The sequence below is a fragment of the Vigna radiata genome, chromosome 3 (assembly GCF_000741045.1).
Source record: "Vigna radiata var. radiata cultivar VC1973A chromosome 3, Vradiata_ver6, whole genome shotgun sequence".
NCBI lineage: Eukaryota > Viridiplantae > Streptophyta > Magnoliopsida > Fabales > Fabaceae > Vigna > Vigna radiata.
Window position 1 is genome coordinate 9,303,215 of NC_028353.1, and position 17,692 is coordinate 9,320,906.

The following is a 17,692-nucleotide window of genomic DNA, read 5'->3' on the forward strand; positions in this document are numbered from 1 at the left end:
ACTAGATTTTCTATCGTTAAGTGTCATCAAGTAGTGAACAAGAATATACAAGCGGGTCTGGTAACAACTGAAGTGATGTCAAAGAAAATACTACAACTGAGCATAGAACAGTTCGATATAAAGGTAGTGTAATTAACAACGATATTTCTATGCTCAGTAACATTGTTTCCTTTTTTAATTATTTTCTTTATGAAACAAAAAAAAAAAGTTGCCTAAGAATTGAAGTAAACACATACACATAAAAAAAAAGGAACAGGGAACAAAAAATCCTGTCATGGTGTTTCATTGCTTGGCTTCTAATGAATTTTATGTCCAAGCAAATTTTGTGCGCGCTTCAAACATGAAAGATACTCGTTCTTTATTTCAGGGGTATCGGCAATTGACCTCTCTGATACAAACTGCATAGCAAGAATGAAGTTGGAACAGATCTCAAACACCCATATGAAAGAAATGCATGGAAGATATTCACACCCTTCATGTAATGATTTGCTAATGAAACATAATTTGTAGCGTCTCAAATGCATGTAAGGAGATGAAAATTTTGTTTCCTTAAAGTAAAGATGTAAAAAAAACAACTCTCACAGCCACAGCTCCAGTTGCAGTCCCAGCCCAGTTGCAGCCCCAGCCACAGCCCATCCCTAGGACAGTCAAAATATTAGGGACTTTGATTTATATGGACCACCCATGACTCCTAATATCTTGGATAATTGCAGAAGCCACTGTCAAGCACAATGTCCAATAATAATTCTCCAAACTCCCATCCATGTATGCACTTTCATCAAATATTTCGTTAGCAGAATTTCTATGAGCACAGCCCCAGCCCAGCCACAGCCCCAGCCCAGCCACAGCCCCAACCCCAGCCACAGCCTAGCCCCAGCCCCAACCCCAGCCACAGCCACAGCCCTGCCACAGCCCAAGCCCAAGATGGTCAAAATATTAGGGACTTTGATCTATGGACCACCCATGACTCCTAATATCTTGGATCATTGCAGAAGCCACTGTCAAGCACAATGTCCAATAATAATTCTCCAAACTCCCATCCATGTGTGCACTCTCATCAAATATGTCGTTACCAGAATTTCTATGAGCACAGCCCCAGCCCAGCCCGGCCACAGCCCCAACCCCAGCCACAGCCACAGCCCAGCCCCAACCACAGCCCAAGCCCCAGCCCAAGCCCAGGACGGTCAAAATATTAGGGACTCTGATCTATGGACCACCCATGACTCCTAATATCTTGGATCATTGTAGAAGCCACTGTCAAGCACAATGTCCAATAATAATTCTCCAAACTACCCGTCCATGTGTGTACTCTCATCAAATATTTCGTCACCAGAATTTCTATGAGGAATTGGTGGAATAGCAAGTATTTAGTAATCATCAAGCCAATGACAAATTTTAATTTTTTTAGCAAAAATGAAACCATCAAGCAACAAAATCTTATATAAAATAAATGCTCTCCTCAGAAAGGAAAAAAGTGAATTTCTTTTACCTGAAATAACGTTATACTACTCACTAATATTCCAAAAATAGTACATTAATTATATATGACGATTAATTAACTAGAAAAATTAGAGCATACACATCCCCCAAAAAATATCACACAAACGTTTACCTCTTTGTAAGCAGAAATGCATTGAAGAAGTGCCTCCTGAGCCTCGAGGTTAATATTCCCTTCCTGCTTAGCAAAACATCATCAACACTTAACCAAGTAGAAATATTATATTTGCAATTTTCTCATTTCTTTAGAAGAAGAACCCAGTTGTAATGCCATCAAAGCTTGTAACCTAACCTGAATCTTCTGCAATTCTTGCTTTTCTAGCTCTACTGATGACAATGTATTGAGCGATTGCAACTGAAATTACATTTATATTTTAATAAACAAATCACTCTTAAGAATAGAAGGGGGCAAATCACAAAAATAATCTCATAAAACTATAACCAATATGGCCAATGCTGCTTGGCCTTCCTTTCTAGAATCCCCGGGCTCACTGTATCTCTTTAACTTGTCCTTTTGTTTTGATACCTTCCGTAAACATTCACGTGCAATCCTGAGATGAAACAAGAAATGGCCTATCATAAATGTTCTTCATTCTTGAAATTTCAAGAGATGGCTAGTAATTGCTGGGCAAACCAAGCAAATAGCTTCACCTTAAACCGAACATTATCCTTCAAATATGATAGTTGAAATTATATTAATGTTTGCAATTAAAAATTATATAAGACCAGTCTAATTCTTCATCAAGAAATTACTAGTGTAATCCAATAATATTGGGAGGAAATTAAAACGCATAAGTTTTCTTCTGCAAATATAATTCAATATGGTGCATCAAGTTACAGCACAATATAATGTTCTATCAGTTGAAAGCTCCTTTGCATTTGATAAAATAAACCGTGTAAAAAAATAATAAATAAAATAAATCTATTTCAGAACTAATTAAATATTCCTTAAGTGAATCAACCCAATCTAAATGTTATACATGATAAGATTGAACATTTGTATGAATATTAAATCCATCTGTCCAGAAGGCAAGGACACAAAAAAAATAAAATAAAAACAAAAACTGCACTGTAAAAAGAAAGAACAATTGTCACTAGAAAAAGAAACAAAACGTATGATTAATTTCTTGAGTTTCGTTATTCAAAAGTAGTTGTGAAAGAGATAGGCGTGTCAAACTAATACCAACCTTATGGAATTATGCAAATGATTCTTTGCCATGTCAAGCTCAGCTTCAGCTTTAGAAACATCCAACATTTTATGTCGACCGCAGTCAAGCATTGCCACTCTCGCTAGATGAAGTAGGTTTGCACCAATCTGACCATGGATAAAGAAAGAAAACGTCATGATTTTAGGGAAACACCAGCTTTGCAATCAATGTTAGGGAATTGAAATCTAAACATAATTGGAACTGCCAGAATTCCTGTCAAAGAAAAACATACCTGAATATGATCACTGGGAAGCAAGTCCTTCCTGGCATTAAGACATCTGAAAGGATAAAAATTGAGGATTTCATTTGTATAAAATCAAAATTAATTTCCCAGATTTAAGTATAAAATCCTTTCAAGAAGATATTTTCCCAGATCTAAGGGCTACAACCTTTCAAGAAGATCTTTTGAATCTTTTGTATTGCCAGATGCTAGCAGGGTCAAAGCCAGAGATTCGGCTGCAATAACTGTAGCCAAGGAATTCCATCCCTATATTAAGCCAAATGCATCATGATTTTGACAATGACGACCTATTTTTGTGACAAATAATTATAAATGAAAACAGAAAGTAGCAAATGGAAAAAGATTACAAATGCCTACCAAGGAACATCATAAAATATCAATCTGACATCAGTGCCACTTATGCTACTTTATTTCCACAATTGTTAAGTAATAATAATAGTTTTATTCAGATCATGATTGTTTTCTAAGAAATGCAACTCCTAACTAGTTTAAAAAAAGAAGTCTATTTATGTATTAGCACCCACTGTTATTTGATCAAATAAATTAAGTATGCTAATAATAAGATGTCAATCTAAATAGAATAACTTGAATCTTTGACTATTATTCAGCAAGATTAGAAATAGCATTCTATCACAACTGAACTTATGATCAGAAAATAGTAGCGTGCAACCACCCTGTCTATGGGCCTGCTCAATACAGTGAAAATAAGACAAGAAACCAACTGGTCAAGGCCATCCCTGTATCCCTAAACCATGTCAATGGCATGACATAAAAGTGGCAGAGAAAGTACCATATAAGACGCAACCACCAATTCACTCAGATGAAAAAACTCAACCAGCGTAGAGAAATTGTATGAGTAGTGAGGATTATTTCATTTCATCAACCAGAAGTTTCTTTCACTAAACCATTTTCTAAAAAAAATTATCCCCTTACTCAGTACTTACATATTTTTTAAACATACATGCATTATCATTAACAGGAAAGTTGATACAGAGCAAACGAAAGAAGTTCACAAAATAACCTTTGACAATTCCATAACATGCAGGATCTTTCTCTGAACCATCTCAGCTTCAGCAACTTGATGTGACTTCATATATATCTAAAAGAATATAGCAATAAGTAGATATAATTAACAAAGATAATATGGGAATTAATATACGGAAACAGATCAATTTTGAGGGCTGAACAATGTGCAGACTCATTTTGGCTTTATATGCTGGAATTCATAATTATATTTCGAAGAATATAAAGAATACCAAAACTCCTTACAAATTGGTAAAAATACCCTATAGCGAGCCAAGAACCAGCTCTTCTCAAATTTAAAGGTCGTTTGGTGAAGAAACAAGAATAGTTTTTATCTATTATTTAGTTGTATCTGAGAAGACACATGTAGTCAATATTTTACCCTTCAAATCAACTTGGATTGTGTGAAATAGGTTTTAGGCCTCCTTTCTCCACTTATAGACAGTAATAGAACACTAAGTGAACAGAATCACTAAAACAGATAAAATGCTTAAAACATAACAGTATCTGCTGTCTCCCGGGAGTCCCCAAGTCCCAGACTCCTAAATAGATTAGCTCTCAGTTTTTAAAGACAAAATCGTGATGTATCATTCTATTTACACAATTACACATTTTAAGATCTGCAACAGCGTCATAAAAAAAAAAAATATGCAAACAGCTTCTAACTTTCTGCCCTTAACTGTCAGCACAACAATTGCATCTGAACATCTTCTAACAATACAAAACTGCTAATGACAGCTATTACTATTATTATAAATTCCTATAATAAATTATTGTTCCAACTTTTTGCCAATAACTGTTATAACTGGCCTTAAATTGATTCCCACGAGATAGTTCAAGTTTATATTTACATCACTGCACCGTGTGGTTCTACCCCCAAGGCAATTGGAAAATATTCAAGATAAAAACAAAATTTCATCTTTGCCAACATATATAAATATACAATGTAAAGGTTTTTCATATCATGTATGATAGGATTGTTGACTTCTGTAATAATTACCTTAAAAGTCATATAGGTGATTTTTAATTGATTGGCACCCAAAAAAATATATGTAATTGTTCACACATATGCTTTTTTGGAAGGGATATTATTTTTTATCAAAGATTATTTGCGAGGAAAAAGGCTTAAAAGGCAACCTGTGAGAGGTAACGTAGTCTTCTAATGCATACAGATGACTCCCCTTCACCACCTTCCTACATTCATAAACAAATTAGATTAAGCACAACTGACAATAATAATAACAATTACCAACTACCAATGTGGGGGAAAATTTAAGTTAGATAAAGATGTTCTACTTACCTCCAGCATTCTTATAGAGTCCTTAATAAGGACCTCAGCATCCCTTTCTTTTCCTTGAAGATACAACACCTGAACACAATTATTGTAGAATAAGATCCTCAGTTGAGCAAAAATTCCAACTTAAAATAAGCGTCAAATAGAAAAATAAGTTCACAACGAAGCAATTGCATTCCAAACCCCCTAGTAAGCATTACACCTAAAAGAAGAAATAAAACTATTATATGGCAATGAAATTACATAGATTATCCTTTTAAATTTCAGATTTTTTTATATATACCACAATGTTATGGAGCATTGCTTCACAGCACAGACTGAACATGTATATCTAAAACATACTTATTTCACTGCTCCTTCAAGTATCACCTTAATTCACAACTCTTTTGTTTCTGGTAAAAGAAGTTTACAAAGAACAGAAAGTAGATACCCTTTTTTATTCCAAATAAAGAAAAAAAAAATTAGAAATACATGTAAAACCTATGGCATAAAAGTTCTCGCATAGCTTTACAAAAGGGAAGGTAATGAGAATATCTATGACAAATCAGTATCTTGTTTCTCCCCTTCATTCTAAAACAAATAAACCACTTTCCATCCACATTTTCACTCATTTTTGGGGTTAAACTTTTGTGGTAGCATGTCTAAGTTACGTGAAAATAGTAGTGAAAGACTAAATCTATAAAAAGTTGTTTTTATCTTCAACTCAATTTTTTCAATCTAGTGGAGATAAAAATGCCACTGTTTCATAAAATTTCCTGTTTCTAAGATGTTGTAGTAAAGGAAATGGTGGAAACAAATTTTGTTGTTTTCATTTTCCTTTCCAAATTATTAAAAACAGTAAATAGAAAAAGAAGGTGGAAATTTGGAAATTAATAGTGAAGAAGCATGTCAACTGAATTAACCAAACACTATCTTTGTTTTTTATTTTGATCCGAAGATGAACATTCCAAAATCTAAATTTCTTCTTTCTAAAGATAGTATTAGACTACTTTAATAGAACAAACAAGAACAAGAAATAGCAATGCAAAAGGACACATAATTACCACTCCTAGATGAAACATTGTATCTGAACATTCTGAATGGCCATAACCTAGAACACGCCTTTTTATCTGAATCAATAGACATTATCACATGCTATAATCAAGACAGGATACAGTCTCAATCATCAAACACAAAGGATGTCAAGATATAAGAATGAAATACAAGGTGATATACAGAGGAAAGTAACTGTCTCTCCCTGAGAATACTAGATCCCGTACCTTCAAGGCGCGCTGTTAAAAAAAAGGCAGAAAAGGTGGTCACTAGAACTGAAAGAAGATAAAGGAGTAGGACTAACTACAATATGAAACTGTGTTAGTGTCGCAAACAGAATAAGTGAGTGGAAAAAGGGAATGACCAAAAATGTACAAACACAAATACCAACATTACATAACATTCAGAAGATTTCCAACTGCTAAGAAAGTCGAGTCTTTTGGTTTCTTTAGGTTCATTAAAACCTCATTGGGGACCTTCTCTTGTAGAACTTTGTATTTATTAAGGGCTTTTATCTAACTTTTGCCTTCCTTATTGTCTTGATTAAGAGACTCTTTAGCCACGAGTGCAAGATAAGAGACACAACTGTTCAGTTGGGAACTTTGTTATAGGCCCAAGAAATAGTAAGGCTTACTTCTTGTCAATTGTAGAAAAACATTATATGGTTGATAATAGCAATGGTGTTTTTCTCAATTAAGTAATGCCCCACAACACCAGAGTAGAGTGTCCAAGAAAATAGGGTAATTTGTAGGGCTTAGTTCCTGTAGTTCAGAGTACAGGACATTTATGAGAGTAGGGTAAAATTGATGGATATTAATTAGAAGAGTTGAATAAAGTTATACTTTATCCAATAATGGGAGAGAGAAGACACGACACTAAGACCAAGATTGTTGAGTTCAACTAATTACCTCGTACTTAACCCGGGCTTCTTCCAATTTCTTCTGTCCAAGGTAGAACTGCCCAAGGTTGTGAGCAGCAACTCCAACCCTACACGATCAATATTCAACATTAGAGACAAGAATGGATATGTGGAAATCAATATGGATATCCATATCCACGTCCATACACACACACATATATAGCTTAAAGGCATTTTTTACCCTGTAATTTACCTCAATTTTGGTTTTGGTTCCTACTTTAGACAAGAATATAAATTATGGGTTTATTCCACGATTACAATACCATATTTATACACAATTTTAAGAGAATTGATCACAGATTTAGGGATTAGAAACTATCTATCAAGGGAAATAGTGGAAAGAGGTACGATTTCCCTAATATTCCCTAATTATACCATATATCTAAACATACACTCTCAAGCAATAGCATACATATCATAAGCATCCAACTTGTCACACATGTACATTATTCTTCGTCCCCACAGATTTTATGAAAATGTCAACGAGTTGATTTATAGAGCAGATCATAGAGTCTTAACCTCTTTAAATTTTGTCCTTCCACGTAAAACTGGATTACAAGATATTCAAAGTTGACTGCCTATAGGAACTAGGAAATCAGATGCAACAAATTTCAAGGCTTGTTCCACAGATCTTGAAGCAGCGATTTTCATTTACTTGGTACAATGGGCTTAAGTTGAAACTTTCTAGTATTTTCTAATCTACATCTGTTCCTCCTTTTCAGAATACTATGTTCCCAAAACCCATTTCCAGGCAAGCTCTAGAACATCAATTACGTCCCTTAATGAGCATTAAACCTGATTGATGTAAGATCTATATAATATCATAATTCCTATTCATTTATCGTATAAAACTTCTGGTTCCTAGTAATGATACTCAACTTATACAATTGAAAGTAGATGAAGCATTATTTATGATGGGAACAGTTATTTCACCCTACCGTACATCATCAGGACCAAAAGATTCCTCTAATATATTGATGGCTTCCAAATACAATGGCTCTGCTTTATCAAATGCCCTTTTGACCCTGTAAAATTCTGCCTGAAAGAAAAATAATCAAAATGAGGTGCATATTATCAGAGTCATTTTATTTCTCAACTAGCCTAAACAACAAACTATCATGTTCATGAATAATTAACCAACCAAACTGCTATACAAATAATAAAAATAGATGACTATAGAAGCTGAAAGTGTGGATCACATGCATGCCATTACTATCACCAAATTATGTGAGATTGGACAATTGCAAGTTTTGTATAAATATAAATACCATATGCCATTTTTCCATGAAAAACATAATTACAGTAGATGTACCAACGTTCTTACCAGAAATCTAAAAGCTACAGAAATAGTTCTGCAATATCAGGAAAAAATTCAAAAAATATGAAAATACAAAATATTTCCCAACTGGGGATAAGAAATGCTGCATAGGCATCAAAGAACTACTAGAAGATTAGAGATGCACTTTCAAAAAGTAAAGGCTCACACCCAATAAATGCTTTAAAAAATTAGAAGATTGTGTTTCCAGCCTTTATGAAATGTATTGAAAAGATTGCTCGTAAATGTGTATTCTGTATACACATGACTATACTTATTTACAATAATGAAGAGGTACAGTAATAAAGAAAAAAATAATTAATAATAAGAAATATTTGTTAGGATACTTCCCTATTTGATGTAATCAATCATATAATATTTCCCTATTTAATGTAATCATAGCATATAGTTAAAGATCTCCTTCAAACTAGAGCATTGGTATCGTGAGTTAAGTTTGTTGGAAATGTCTTCAATATTGCCTTTGATTGGTAAGCATGTTAGTTAGTCAACTGTTGGTGACAAAGTCAATAAGCTTCATTCATCAATTTGCTAGGACATTTCCCTTTCTGATGTAATCAGTCACACCATATTTCTCTATTTAATGTAATCAAATCATATATTTTACACCCTCCTTCCAACTAAAGCATAGTTTTGATGACCCGAACTTTATGCATATCTTCAATGAGACCCCATGAGGGACTCGGCAAGCATGTCATTCAGTCAGTTGCAAGAGCTGATAAAGTTGATAAGTTTCACACATCCATTTTGTACAAGTGTGTGAAGACAATGTGCCAAGGAACTAACGAGACACAGTGACGATTGGCAGTGAGTTAGGAGGTGTAATGGTCACCAAACAAGGGTAGCTCCAATTCCAGGGTTGCATTAGAGCCCAAAGGGGGAAGTGGCTAACGGAAAGTAAAAAATGTTGAAGGGGTTTGGTTGCTGAAGAGAAAAAAATGTTAGAAGGATACAGTGCTTGCCAGAGAGAAAATATGCTCGTAGGGTGTAGCAACAGCCAAAGAGCAAGGACGTTGTGAGAGCATAGTAGATGTTGAGGGACAAAAGTACAAGGAGGGAACAACAGCTGCCAAGAAAAAGTGCTCAGAGGGACAACTGCTTCTAAAGAGCAAAAAATGTTCGAAGGGTGAAGTGGCTGCTAGAGAGAAAAAATGTTGCAATGGGTATTGATTACCCAAGAAAGTCAAAGTAACAAAGTCAGGGCCAGTGCTCTATGGAAAAAGTCATGGAGTAGATTAGTGACAACAAGTCCCGAAGGATGGTATTGAAAGGATTAATTGTAAATTGTAATTGGGTTGTGTACACACGTAAGTACTCTTATTTATAATGAAGAGATACAGTAATCAGGAACAAAGTCAATAATTAATAACGAGAAATATTTGCTATGATATTTCCCTATTGGATGTAATCAAATCATATAATATTTCCCTGTTTAGTATAATCAAATCATATCTTTCACCAAATGCTCTAATGATTATTTTTTTGAAGAGTATCGTCTTTGATATGCATTTAGCTAGGAAAGCCTTATCGCATTCATAAATAATGTGAAGCTTGACCTCTCTCATTTTAGATTTTTCTAGTACGTAACCTTGCCCTCTACTAGTTGTATTCATACCTTTGTCCCTCCTGTAAAACTCCTTTATCAAAAATATAATCGATTAAGAAAGTAACGATATCAATTGCAAGTAAAATGACCAGATTGTTGCATGCAGAAGCAACATGCGGATCTTGCTCGCCAAAACCTTCTTTAGCTTCTTGTATAGCAGAAAGGAAGAGTTTTTCAGCTTCATCTAGTTTTCCCTGGCAAATAATAGATAGTCAACAACAATCTTTTTCCACTACTCACGCTGTATAATAGAACTTCGTAACAAAGAAACATCCTGCCTGCTGAAAAAATTCTCTCGCTTTATCAGTAAAGACTCTCCATTTTGCTGTATGTATGTTTGATACGACAGAACCATCCTCAATCTTTCTCAAGCCAACTAAGTCATCTCCCAGGTCATTGTTAGAAGATGCTTCAGTTGTCGCATTTTCTGCAAATGTGGCGTTGGCACTAATTCCTAAAGTCATTGCTGCACAAAAATCATATTAGTCAACTTAAATTATGTGGGACAATTGGCACAGGACATTTCACATTAACTTCATTCCTATGTAATATCATAAGCTTAATGTACAATGTGATTTCCAAAATAAAAGGAAACAAACTATTTAAATTTTTATTTTTCCTTTAATATTTTCCTTTTGTATCCAAGTATTCAATTCATCTTAAATCTTAAATCAACTTAATATTATCTCATCATCCAATCCAATAGACAGGTCAATCAAAATTACATTCTTAAGCTACCCAAGAGTGTATTTTATATTTAGGGAATGTATTAAGTGAGAGTGTACTCAAACATAAAAAATCACACTCCGTACTTTAACATCTTAGTTTCTTTTAGACAGTATCATCAAACAAAGGATTTCAGACCTTACTATCTCAATTAAATTTAATGCTAACATAGAAGTGGGTGCAAGATTTATCCTTGCTTCAAGCTTGAAGTCTTTAACGAGGAGCGTCTTAGAGATGAAACCTATAATTTTGAGTGACCAGTTTTCTCCAACAATATAGAAAAGGAAGCTGATTAAGACTTTCGCAGCATGGTTCTATAAGCGTATGAAATAGCAGCCAGTAAAGGTGAAAAAATTGATAGGCAAAGAATAAATTGATTGAGGGATTAACATTTTAAAAGATAGTGAACTTGAACTTTCCCCTTGATCCAGAGGATTCAACTTTACTCTCTGCCTGTCACTAGGAGGAACTTTCTCCGTAAAAGTTAGCAGCAAAAGATTGGAATACAACATGGAATAGCTATAAACAGAATTACAGAGATAGCCTCTTTACAATTTTAAAATTATGAAATGACAAACAAAACAAGAGTAGCCTCTGGTTAAGAAAAAACATACCTACATGTCCAGATATAACAATCCATAAACAGGGATCCCTAAGATTTATCCTCCAACCATGTCCACCAGTTTGGTACCAACGGGGAAGTTTGAGCTTAACTGGAGTAACAGAAAAACAAAGAATAGGCAAATGTCATCTTCCTTGCAGGATAATAAAACCGTTCTCCGTGCACAATTAATAACCATGATCCTACCTGAGTCCTATGCAGCACAGTCAACAATGAGAGATGCAAAAAACCTATTAGTATATAAAATTTAATGACAAAGAGGAAAAAAGTAGTTAGTTCCTTTCCTCAAAATTAGGAAGTGGGTGCAAGGGTTTTTGTGAAAATCTGAAGTAATATTATCTGTTCTATTTTCAATTCCAATAAACACCAAACTCAAAATGGGCACTGAGGAAATTAACGTCTTTCTAAAAAATAGCTAAAACTAAAAAAGATGCAGGGCACCAAAGTTGCCATTTGGATTTGCCACAAACTTGCCCTGGAAATTAACATCACTGTGCTATAACAGTGAAAACTTCAGAACCAGTTTATTGTATGCAAATGCCACTCGTTTACACAAAACCCTCCATCTAAAATCTAAAAAGAAAGAGGCATGATCACAATCACCATGAGAGATGAATACACGTGTGAAAAACAAGCAAATCCAAAAGAGACTGCTGATAAGAAAATGTAAGAGGTGCAATCAAATTGCAGTGAAAGTGATGTCAAGAGAGTTAAGATGAAAGAGTAGACATGGTTTTGCGTACCGGAAAGTTCATTTGTGGTGGTTACTGTGGAGGCAGGGGAGGCATAAGAAGCAGGAAACCGAAGTTTTTTCAGCAAATTTGCTGCAGCCACACGCAGGAACATCTTTTCTAGAGAAGAATTTTAACAGATTGGTTGATGCTGCAGAGTTCGAAAAGTTGGAGTTTGGGTTTATGCTTTCAAACTTTTCCTTCTCTCACGAGGATGTCATTTAATGTTTTCATTTTTTTTTTAGCTGATTATATATATTTACTTCTAAAATCAAGTGATTTTAATTTTATGGTTGGTTTTTTTCACTCAAAACTTAAATTATTCAATTTTACCCGGTTCATAATTTATCAATTGAAATATTCAATTTCACTTTCACTTTATAATAAGGCAGTTTACATCATTTTTGAAAAATTGCAAAACTTTGACACGTTTAATCACTATAGTTGTTTCATTTTAATTATGTGGTAGGATTTGATTTATTTAACTCTAAATTAAAGAAGTTTGAAAGTTTTGCTGTGAGGTGGATCGAAACAGTGCGATAAAAATCAAAAAATATGTCTAGAATGAATATTTGGAAAACGGGGTGATAAGAAGAAAGGGTCACATATTGTAAAGTACGGAAGTCATTTTTTATTCCTGGATCGTACAAAGTCATTGATAATTTTCAGATTCTACATTCTGAAATAGTTACGGATTATGTATTTTAGAACTTAAAATAAAAAGGATAAAATTGAAATTTTAAAACTTATGGAAGTGCAGAAAAAAATTATGAGGTGCAGGAAAAAATAACCTATATTGTTTTGGTACCCGACTCCACTCTTTCTCGTGGGCCCGTTTATCTCTAACCCATGTGAACCAAAGCCTAACCCTTTAAATTAGACCAAATTCACAGGTCTAATATTGAGAATGATAAAATCCGGTTTTCAAAGTTATTAGTTTAAGAATAGATACGATTTATCATTTAAAGATTTTAAGTTATACATTTTATTCATAATAATTTATACATTTAAAAATATTTAACTTTTTTATAAACTTAAAACTATCTAACACAAACGCAACAGAATAGTTTGTTACAAATAAACATACCTTTTAACTAAACCCTCATTTAACAACAACTTTATATTAAGCAATGTCAATACATATAATGATGAACGCATTTTCACTGTAATAATGTATAATATTTCTTTAACCCTGTAACTATTAATTAAAAGATAAAAGCCTCTTGTAACCGCTTAGATTATTCGTTATACCTCTATAAATACAACTTATTTTATTTTTTTAAAAAAATTACGTCCTATAATATATAAATAAGAAGATTTTTCTTTTACCAAATCTGCGATAAACTAATATCGTTAAAACATCCACTAAGAATAATGTAATTTTATGTTGTAGTCTCATAAGTGCAATTTTGAGTTAAGAAATAAAATTATATACCATGAGGATACAGTTTCATATATTATTATGATTATTAATGATATTATTATAACAATCGGAAAACATGGGAAAGAAATGGAAAGCAATGAAGAATCCTTGGTAATTGGTTGTACCAACCAGCAAGGCCCCAAGCAAGCGAACCACAACAATTGCCATAATCCAAATCCTAAAAAGTAAGAGGTGTGAAATAAAGGACCAAATCCTACTTAATGTTCCTTTCTCCATCCCAAAGAAAGAGACAAAGTGCAGGTGTTGTTGCTCATGGCTTCCACAGAATGGTTGTGTCTGCAATCATGGAAGTAACAACATACGGGTCCATGTTAGAAGCTGGCCTTCTGTCCTCAAAGTATCCCTTCCCTGCTTTCTCTGTGTCCCTCCCAACTCTAATAGAAGCTCCACGGTTGGCAACTCCCTGAATATAATACAATTTTCTTATAAAAATTATTATCTTCAAAAAAAAAATATATTATCTTCACTTATATCACTAATTATCTTGAAAGTTAGAAGAAAGTGGCATTTTGTGATTAAAAAAGAAAAAGAAAAAAATATCATCTAGAAGGGGTCCCTAGTGTCGTTTTCTTCTACAGAGGGTCCATAATGCGTGTTCCCACATAGAAAAGTGTGTCGAATAAAAGAACCAAAAGGGTATAGTATGGTGTTTTTTTGTTGCTTACCCATAAGAAGGTGTTGATGTCTGCAGTTTCGTGTCGTCCTGTCAAACGGCGTTCATTGCCTTCTCCATAAGCAGCGATATGCTCCTTGTGCCTCTTCCCCAATTTTTCAATTGCTGATTTGATTACTTCATAGCCACCATCGTTTCTCATTGTCTTCGTGCTGCAAAAATAGTATCACAGTCGCTACTGTTAACATTCCTATTATTATTAGTATTTTATTAATTCGATAGTTCAAGTAACAAAGGTTACCTGTAGTTGGTGTGAGCACCGGCACCATTCCAATCACCCTGATATTTTAATAACGCAACAACTCAATATATATCATTTAAATAATGTAAATGAAAAAAAGGGAAATTTTCCACTTTCAACCATTACAAACTGTGATGGTTTCTAGGTGTAAAAACTTTTACTCTGATTAAAATCAACAAATAGTTTCTTTATGGGAAAATTGACTTGACCCTTAGTGGGAGAAAATGTTAACCTTGATTGGCTTAGGGTCAAAGGAAAGCACCACACCAGCAATCTCAGTAATCCTCTGTTAGTGACAATAACAAGGAAAGTTAGATCATTGATGAGATAGGTAGAGTAACACAAGAATTAGTCACGTGCTACCTACCTCCAAGATGTAACGAGCTACCCACAACTCGTCACCAGCTGATATCCCAACCGCAGGTCCAACTTGGAATTCCCACTGCATACACAAGATTGATGCATAATATAGAAGAAATAAAAATAGATTAGAGAAAGCAAACAAGCTGAAAATGTCAAGGGTAATCAATGATGTGTACGAAAAAATAGTGCATAATTTATATCAATTTCAACTTACCTGACCCGGCATAACCTCTCCATTAATTCCACTGATGTTGATGCCAGCATAAAGACAGGCTTTGTAATGTGCGTCAACAATGTCACGCCCAAAAGCCTTATCAGCACCAGCACCACAATAGTAAGGTCCCTGTTAAACAAATCAAACACTAATGTTATTCCCCAAATTAAATATAATAAGTGTATAATCAATAACAGAGGCAACAGTATACTTCCAATAAAAAACACCCAAATGACAAACTAAAATTGGTCTGCATTCACCTTTCACAAAAAAATTACGGTTCCAACAACATTAAACAAACTCTGGTTAAGGACAAGTTTTGATAGTGTTAAGTGATTAGAATCATTATTCATATGTAGCCCCAATATGTTTCAACATTGATCATTTTGAGTAAATGTGGGAAATGGATAATATAATGAGTTGTGTGTGTGTAATTGAGTACTCACCTGAGGTCCAGGGAAACCGCCAACAGGCCACCCAACTGGCCAGTTGACATCCTTCTGCAACAAGGTGTATTCCTGCTCGATACCGTACCTAATAAAAAACCATGTAACAACAAACAGTCAGAAAAAGAAAGCTAGAAATGGTTACCAGAAACAACAATGGAGAAACGACATATACCAGGGCTCTTCGGCAACAACATCAGGATGGCTGAATATCTTGGCAGCATTGTGCCTCTTGTTAGTGGGAATGGGTTCTCCAGCTGGAGTGTAAGCATCACACATAACCTAGAGTGAAAATACAGAGTAAAAAAAGAGGGTTACACCATAGTGAATACATAAAGATTTTTTATACTGCTACCGGTTATAAGTTATGCACAGTAAAATTGTTGATCTTTGGTTGTTAACTACTTCAAAAATCGTAGCAAGTAATTCCTACAACGTGTTTGTTGTGAAAACCTCCCCCTTCACAGTATCAAAATTAAACTTACTACAAAAACTAAGTTGTATGGGTAAAAAGAAACTCACCAAGATATTGTTACCCCTTCGGAATGGATCCTTGAAAATAGCTTGTGGGCTGTATGGAATCCAACCCAAATAAGTAAAGAATAGAATATCAAGAAAATAGAAAACAAAAATCTTGCAAACTGCGTATTGGTTAAGGAAAAAGTGGTTAGCTAAGATGATTACAGAACCATACTATATAATCACTTCACTGTCTTCTCCAGGGGCTTGACCTGTGCTGGAGCCATCATAGTTCCACTTAGGCAGCTTTGAAGGGTCGCTAACTGGTCCTGGGAGAGTCTGTGTACCAGATCCATTTTACACTTGCGTTAGTAAATAGAAAACAATACAAATAAAATAAAAAAAATTCAGCTTGCTACATATAGTGAATTACCCTTGCTTTGCTCCTTAGATCCAGTCCTGATCCACCGATCCTACCAAAATAAAAATAAAATGTTACAATTCATCAAGAGGAAAATTTGCATAAAAGCAAGTTTCAAACTAAAAAAACAAAGGAAAAGACTCTTCCTTTTTTCAAATTAATTCCAAAAAAAAAGAGCAAGCTCATCTTTGAAGAGATCAAAATCTGAATAAAGTCAAACAAGAGCATAGCCACTAAAATACAGAGTAAAGTAAACATCTCAGATTCGGAAAACGACACCCTCCCTTACAAAAAAATAATGAACAGGGGGCGAAACATGGAGAGAGAATACAGTATATCACAAAAAAAAAATATATGGAACACCAGCAAGAGGAAAAGGCGGGGAAGTGAAATCATGGGAGAAAGTAATCTCCTTCTTGCAATATTTAAGTTCATGAGATATCATGAATTCAGGCCAAATATTTCCAGGGTCGTTTTGAAAGGGGATGAACAAAATCATGTATTGCAGAGCAGAACAGAGAGTTGATCATGTCGACCCAATTCTCTCAACGTTGATCATACAAAGGATCAGTAATAATAAGTCACGCCCATCATGAGAAACCTTTCACCCCCAAAAAAAGTCCTCGACAACGTAAAAGCATGCAGGTAACAACAAACTCAAACGTTCACATGTTCTCATGGTGTTCTTGTTCGTACGTACAGAACAACCAACCCAAAAAAAAAAAAACTCTGTGCGTGAGAGATATAGAGAGAGAGAGACTAACCATATGTACTCTGCGATGACCTTCTCGGTGGTGTCGGAGAGGTTGAGGTTGATGAGATCTGATAGCAGCGACATGGTAAAAGTGAAGACAGAAAGAAACAAGGAAAGACCCTTCTTCACAGCACAAAAAGATCTCTCTTTCTCCTTTCTCTGAATCCTGAGATTCAACACGTAGGTGAGCAGAGGAATAGGGTGTGTGGGATTTTATAGTGGGTTGTTCTTGCTCCCCTACACATTGTCCTTCCTCAGATTTAATACGTAATTTTCCCTTCACATATGATTTTTTAATTCATTTCTACCCTAAACCTTCACTCTTTTAATGCTTATTTCTTTTGGATTCATGAAAAATATATTTTTTATTTGGTAAAACAAGGATTTTTCAAATGACATAATCAAGATACTCATTAAAATTGTAGATTTTGAACCTGTAATAGTA

The 17,692-nt window shown here is 34.5% G+C and overlaps 2 protein-coding genes across 6 annotated transcripts; both read right to left on the reverse strand.

The window, feature by feature from the left end:
* Nucleotides 1-58: 58 nt before the first annotated feature.
* On the reverse strand, nt 59-12,447 carry LOC106757885 (kinesin light chain 3). 4 transcript variants are annotated; one of them, XM_014640727.2, is made up of 18 exons: nt 12,245-12,447; nt 11,494-11,592; nt 10,432-10,619; nt 10,243-10,347; nt 8,153-8,253; nt 7,204-7,282; nt 6,523-6,534; nt 6,307-6,372; nt 5,270-5,338; nt 5,107-5,163; nt 3,968-4,045; nt 3,095-3,192; nt 2,938-2,983; nt 2,685-2,812; nt 1,940-2,048; nt 1,790-1,852; nt 1,613-1,675; nt 59-398 (listed from the first exon to the last, which is right to left on the reverse strand). In XM_014640727.2, exons 1-18 carry the CDS (start codon nt 12,345-12,347, stop codon nt 297-299), a joined length of 1,566 nt encoding a protein of 521 aa, XP_014496213.1. In that variant the 5' UTR covers nt 12,348-12,447; the 3' UTR covers nt 59-296. The 4 variants fall into 4 exon arrangements, with proteins under 4 accessions (XP_014496213.1, XP_022635106.1, XP_014496214.1 ...); XM_022779385.1 differs by having other exon boundaries at nt 11,498-11,592; nt 12,245-12,396; XM_014640729.2 differs by lacking the exon at nt 59-398 and adding an exon at nt 415-1,338.
* A 1,217-nt stretch (nt 12,448-13,664) lies between these two features.
* Nucleotides 13,665-17,470, reverse strand: LOC106757638 (glutamine synthetase nodule isozyme). Of its 2 annotated transcripts, XM_014640357.2 has the most exons (12): nt 17,258-17,460; nt 16,506-16,545; nt 16,308-16,411; nt 16,136-16,184; nt 15,789-15,895; nt 15,614-15,701; nt 15,168-15,296; nt 14,958-15,032; nt 14,823-14,876; nt 14,591-14,628; nt 14,342-14,501; nt 13,665-14,079 (listed from the first exon to the last, which is right to left on the reverse strand). In XM_014640357.2, the coding sequence occupies exons 1-12, from the start codon at nt 17,329-17,331 to the stop codon at nt 13,927-13,929; spliced, it is 1,071 nt and encodes a 356-aa protein (XP_014495843.1). In that variant the 5' UTR covers nt 17,332-17,460; the 3' UTR covers nt 13,665-13,926. The 2 variants fall into 2 exon arrangements, with proteins under 2 accessions (XP_014495843.1, XP_014495844.1); XM_014640358.2 differs by lacking the exon at nt 14,342-14,501 and having other exon boundaries at nt 13,959-14,019; nt 17,258-17,470.
* Nucleotides 17,471-17,692: the final 222 nt, after the last annotated feature.

Excerpts from the sequence above, each read along its gene's own strand:
- LOC106757885 (XM_014640727.2), bottom strand. The coding sequence starts at position 12,347 with ATGTTCCTGCGTGTGGCTGCAGCAAATTTGCTGAAAAAACTTCGGTTT. Across the intron at positions 10,620-11,493 it reads TGTTATATCTGGACATGTAG|CAATGACTTTAGGAATTAGT; the intron begins GTATGTTTTTTC and ends ATTTTTGTGCAG. Across the intron at positions 10,348-10,431 it reads CGAGAGAATTTTTTCAGCAG|GGAAAACTAGATGAAGCTGA; the intron begins GCAGGATGTTTC and ends ATTATTTGCCAG.
- LOC106757638 (XM_014640357.2), bottom strand. The coding sequence starts at position 17,331 with ATGTCGCTGCTATCAGATCTCATCAACCTCAACCTCTCCGACACCACC. Across the intron at positions 16,185-16,307 it reads GACAGTGAAGTGATTATATA|CCCACAAGCTATTTTCAAGG; the intron begins GTATGGTTCTGT and ends GATTCCATACAG. Across the intron at positions 15,033-15,167 it reads GAGAGGTTATGCCGGGTCAG|TGGGAATTCCAAGTTGGACC; the intron begins GTAAGTTGAAAT and ends TTGTGTATGCAG.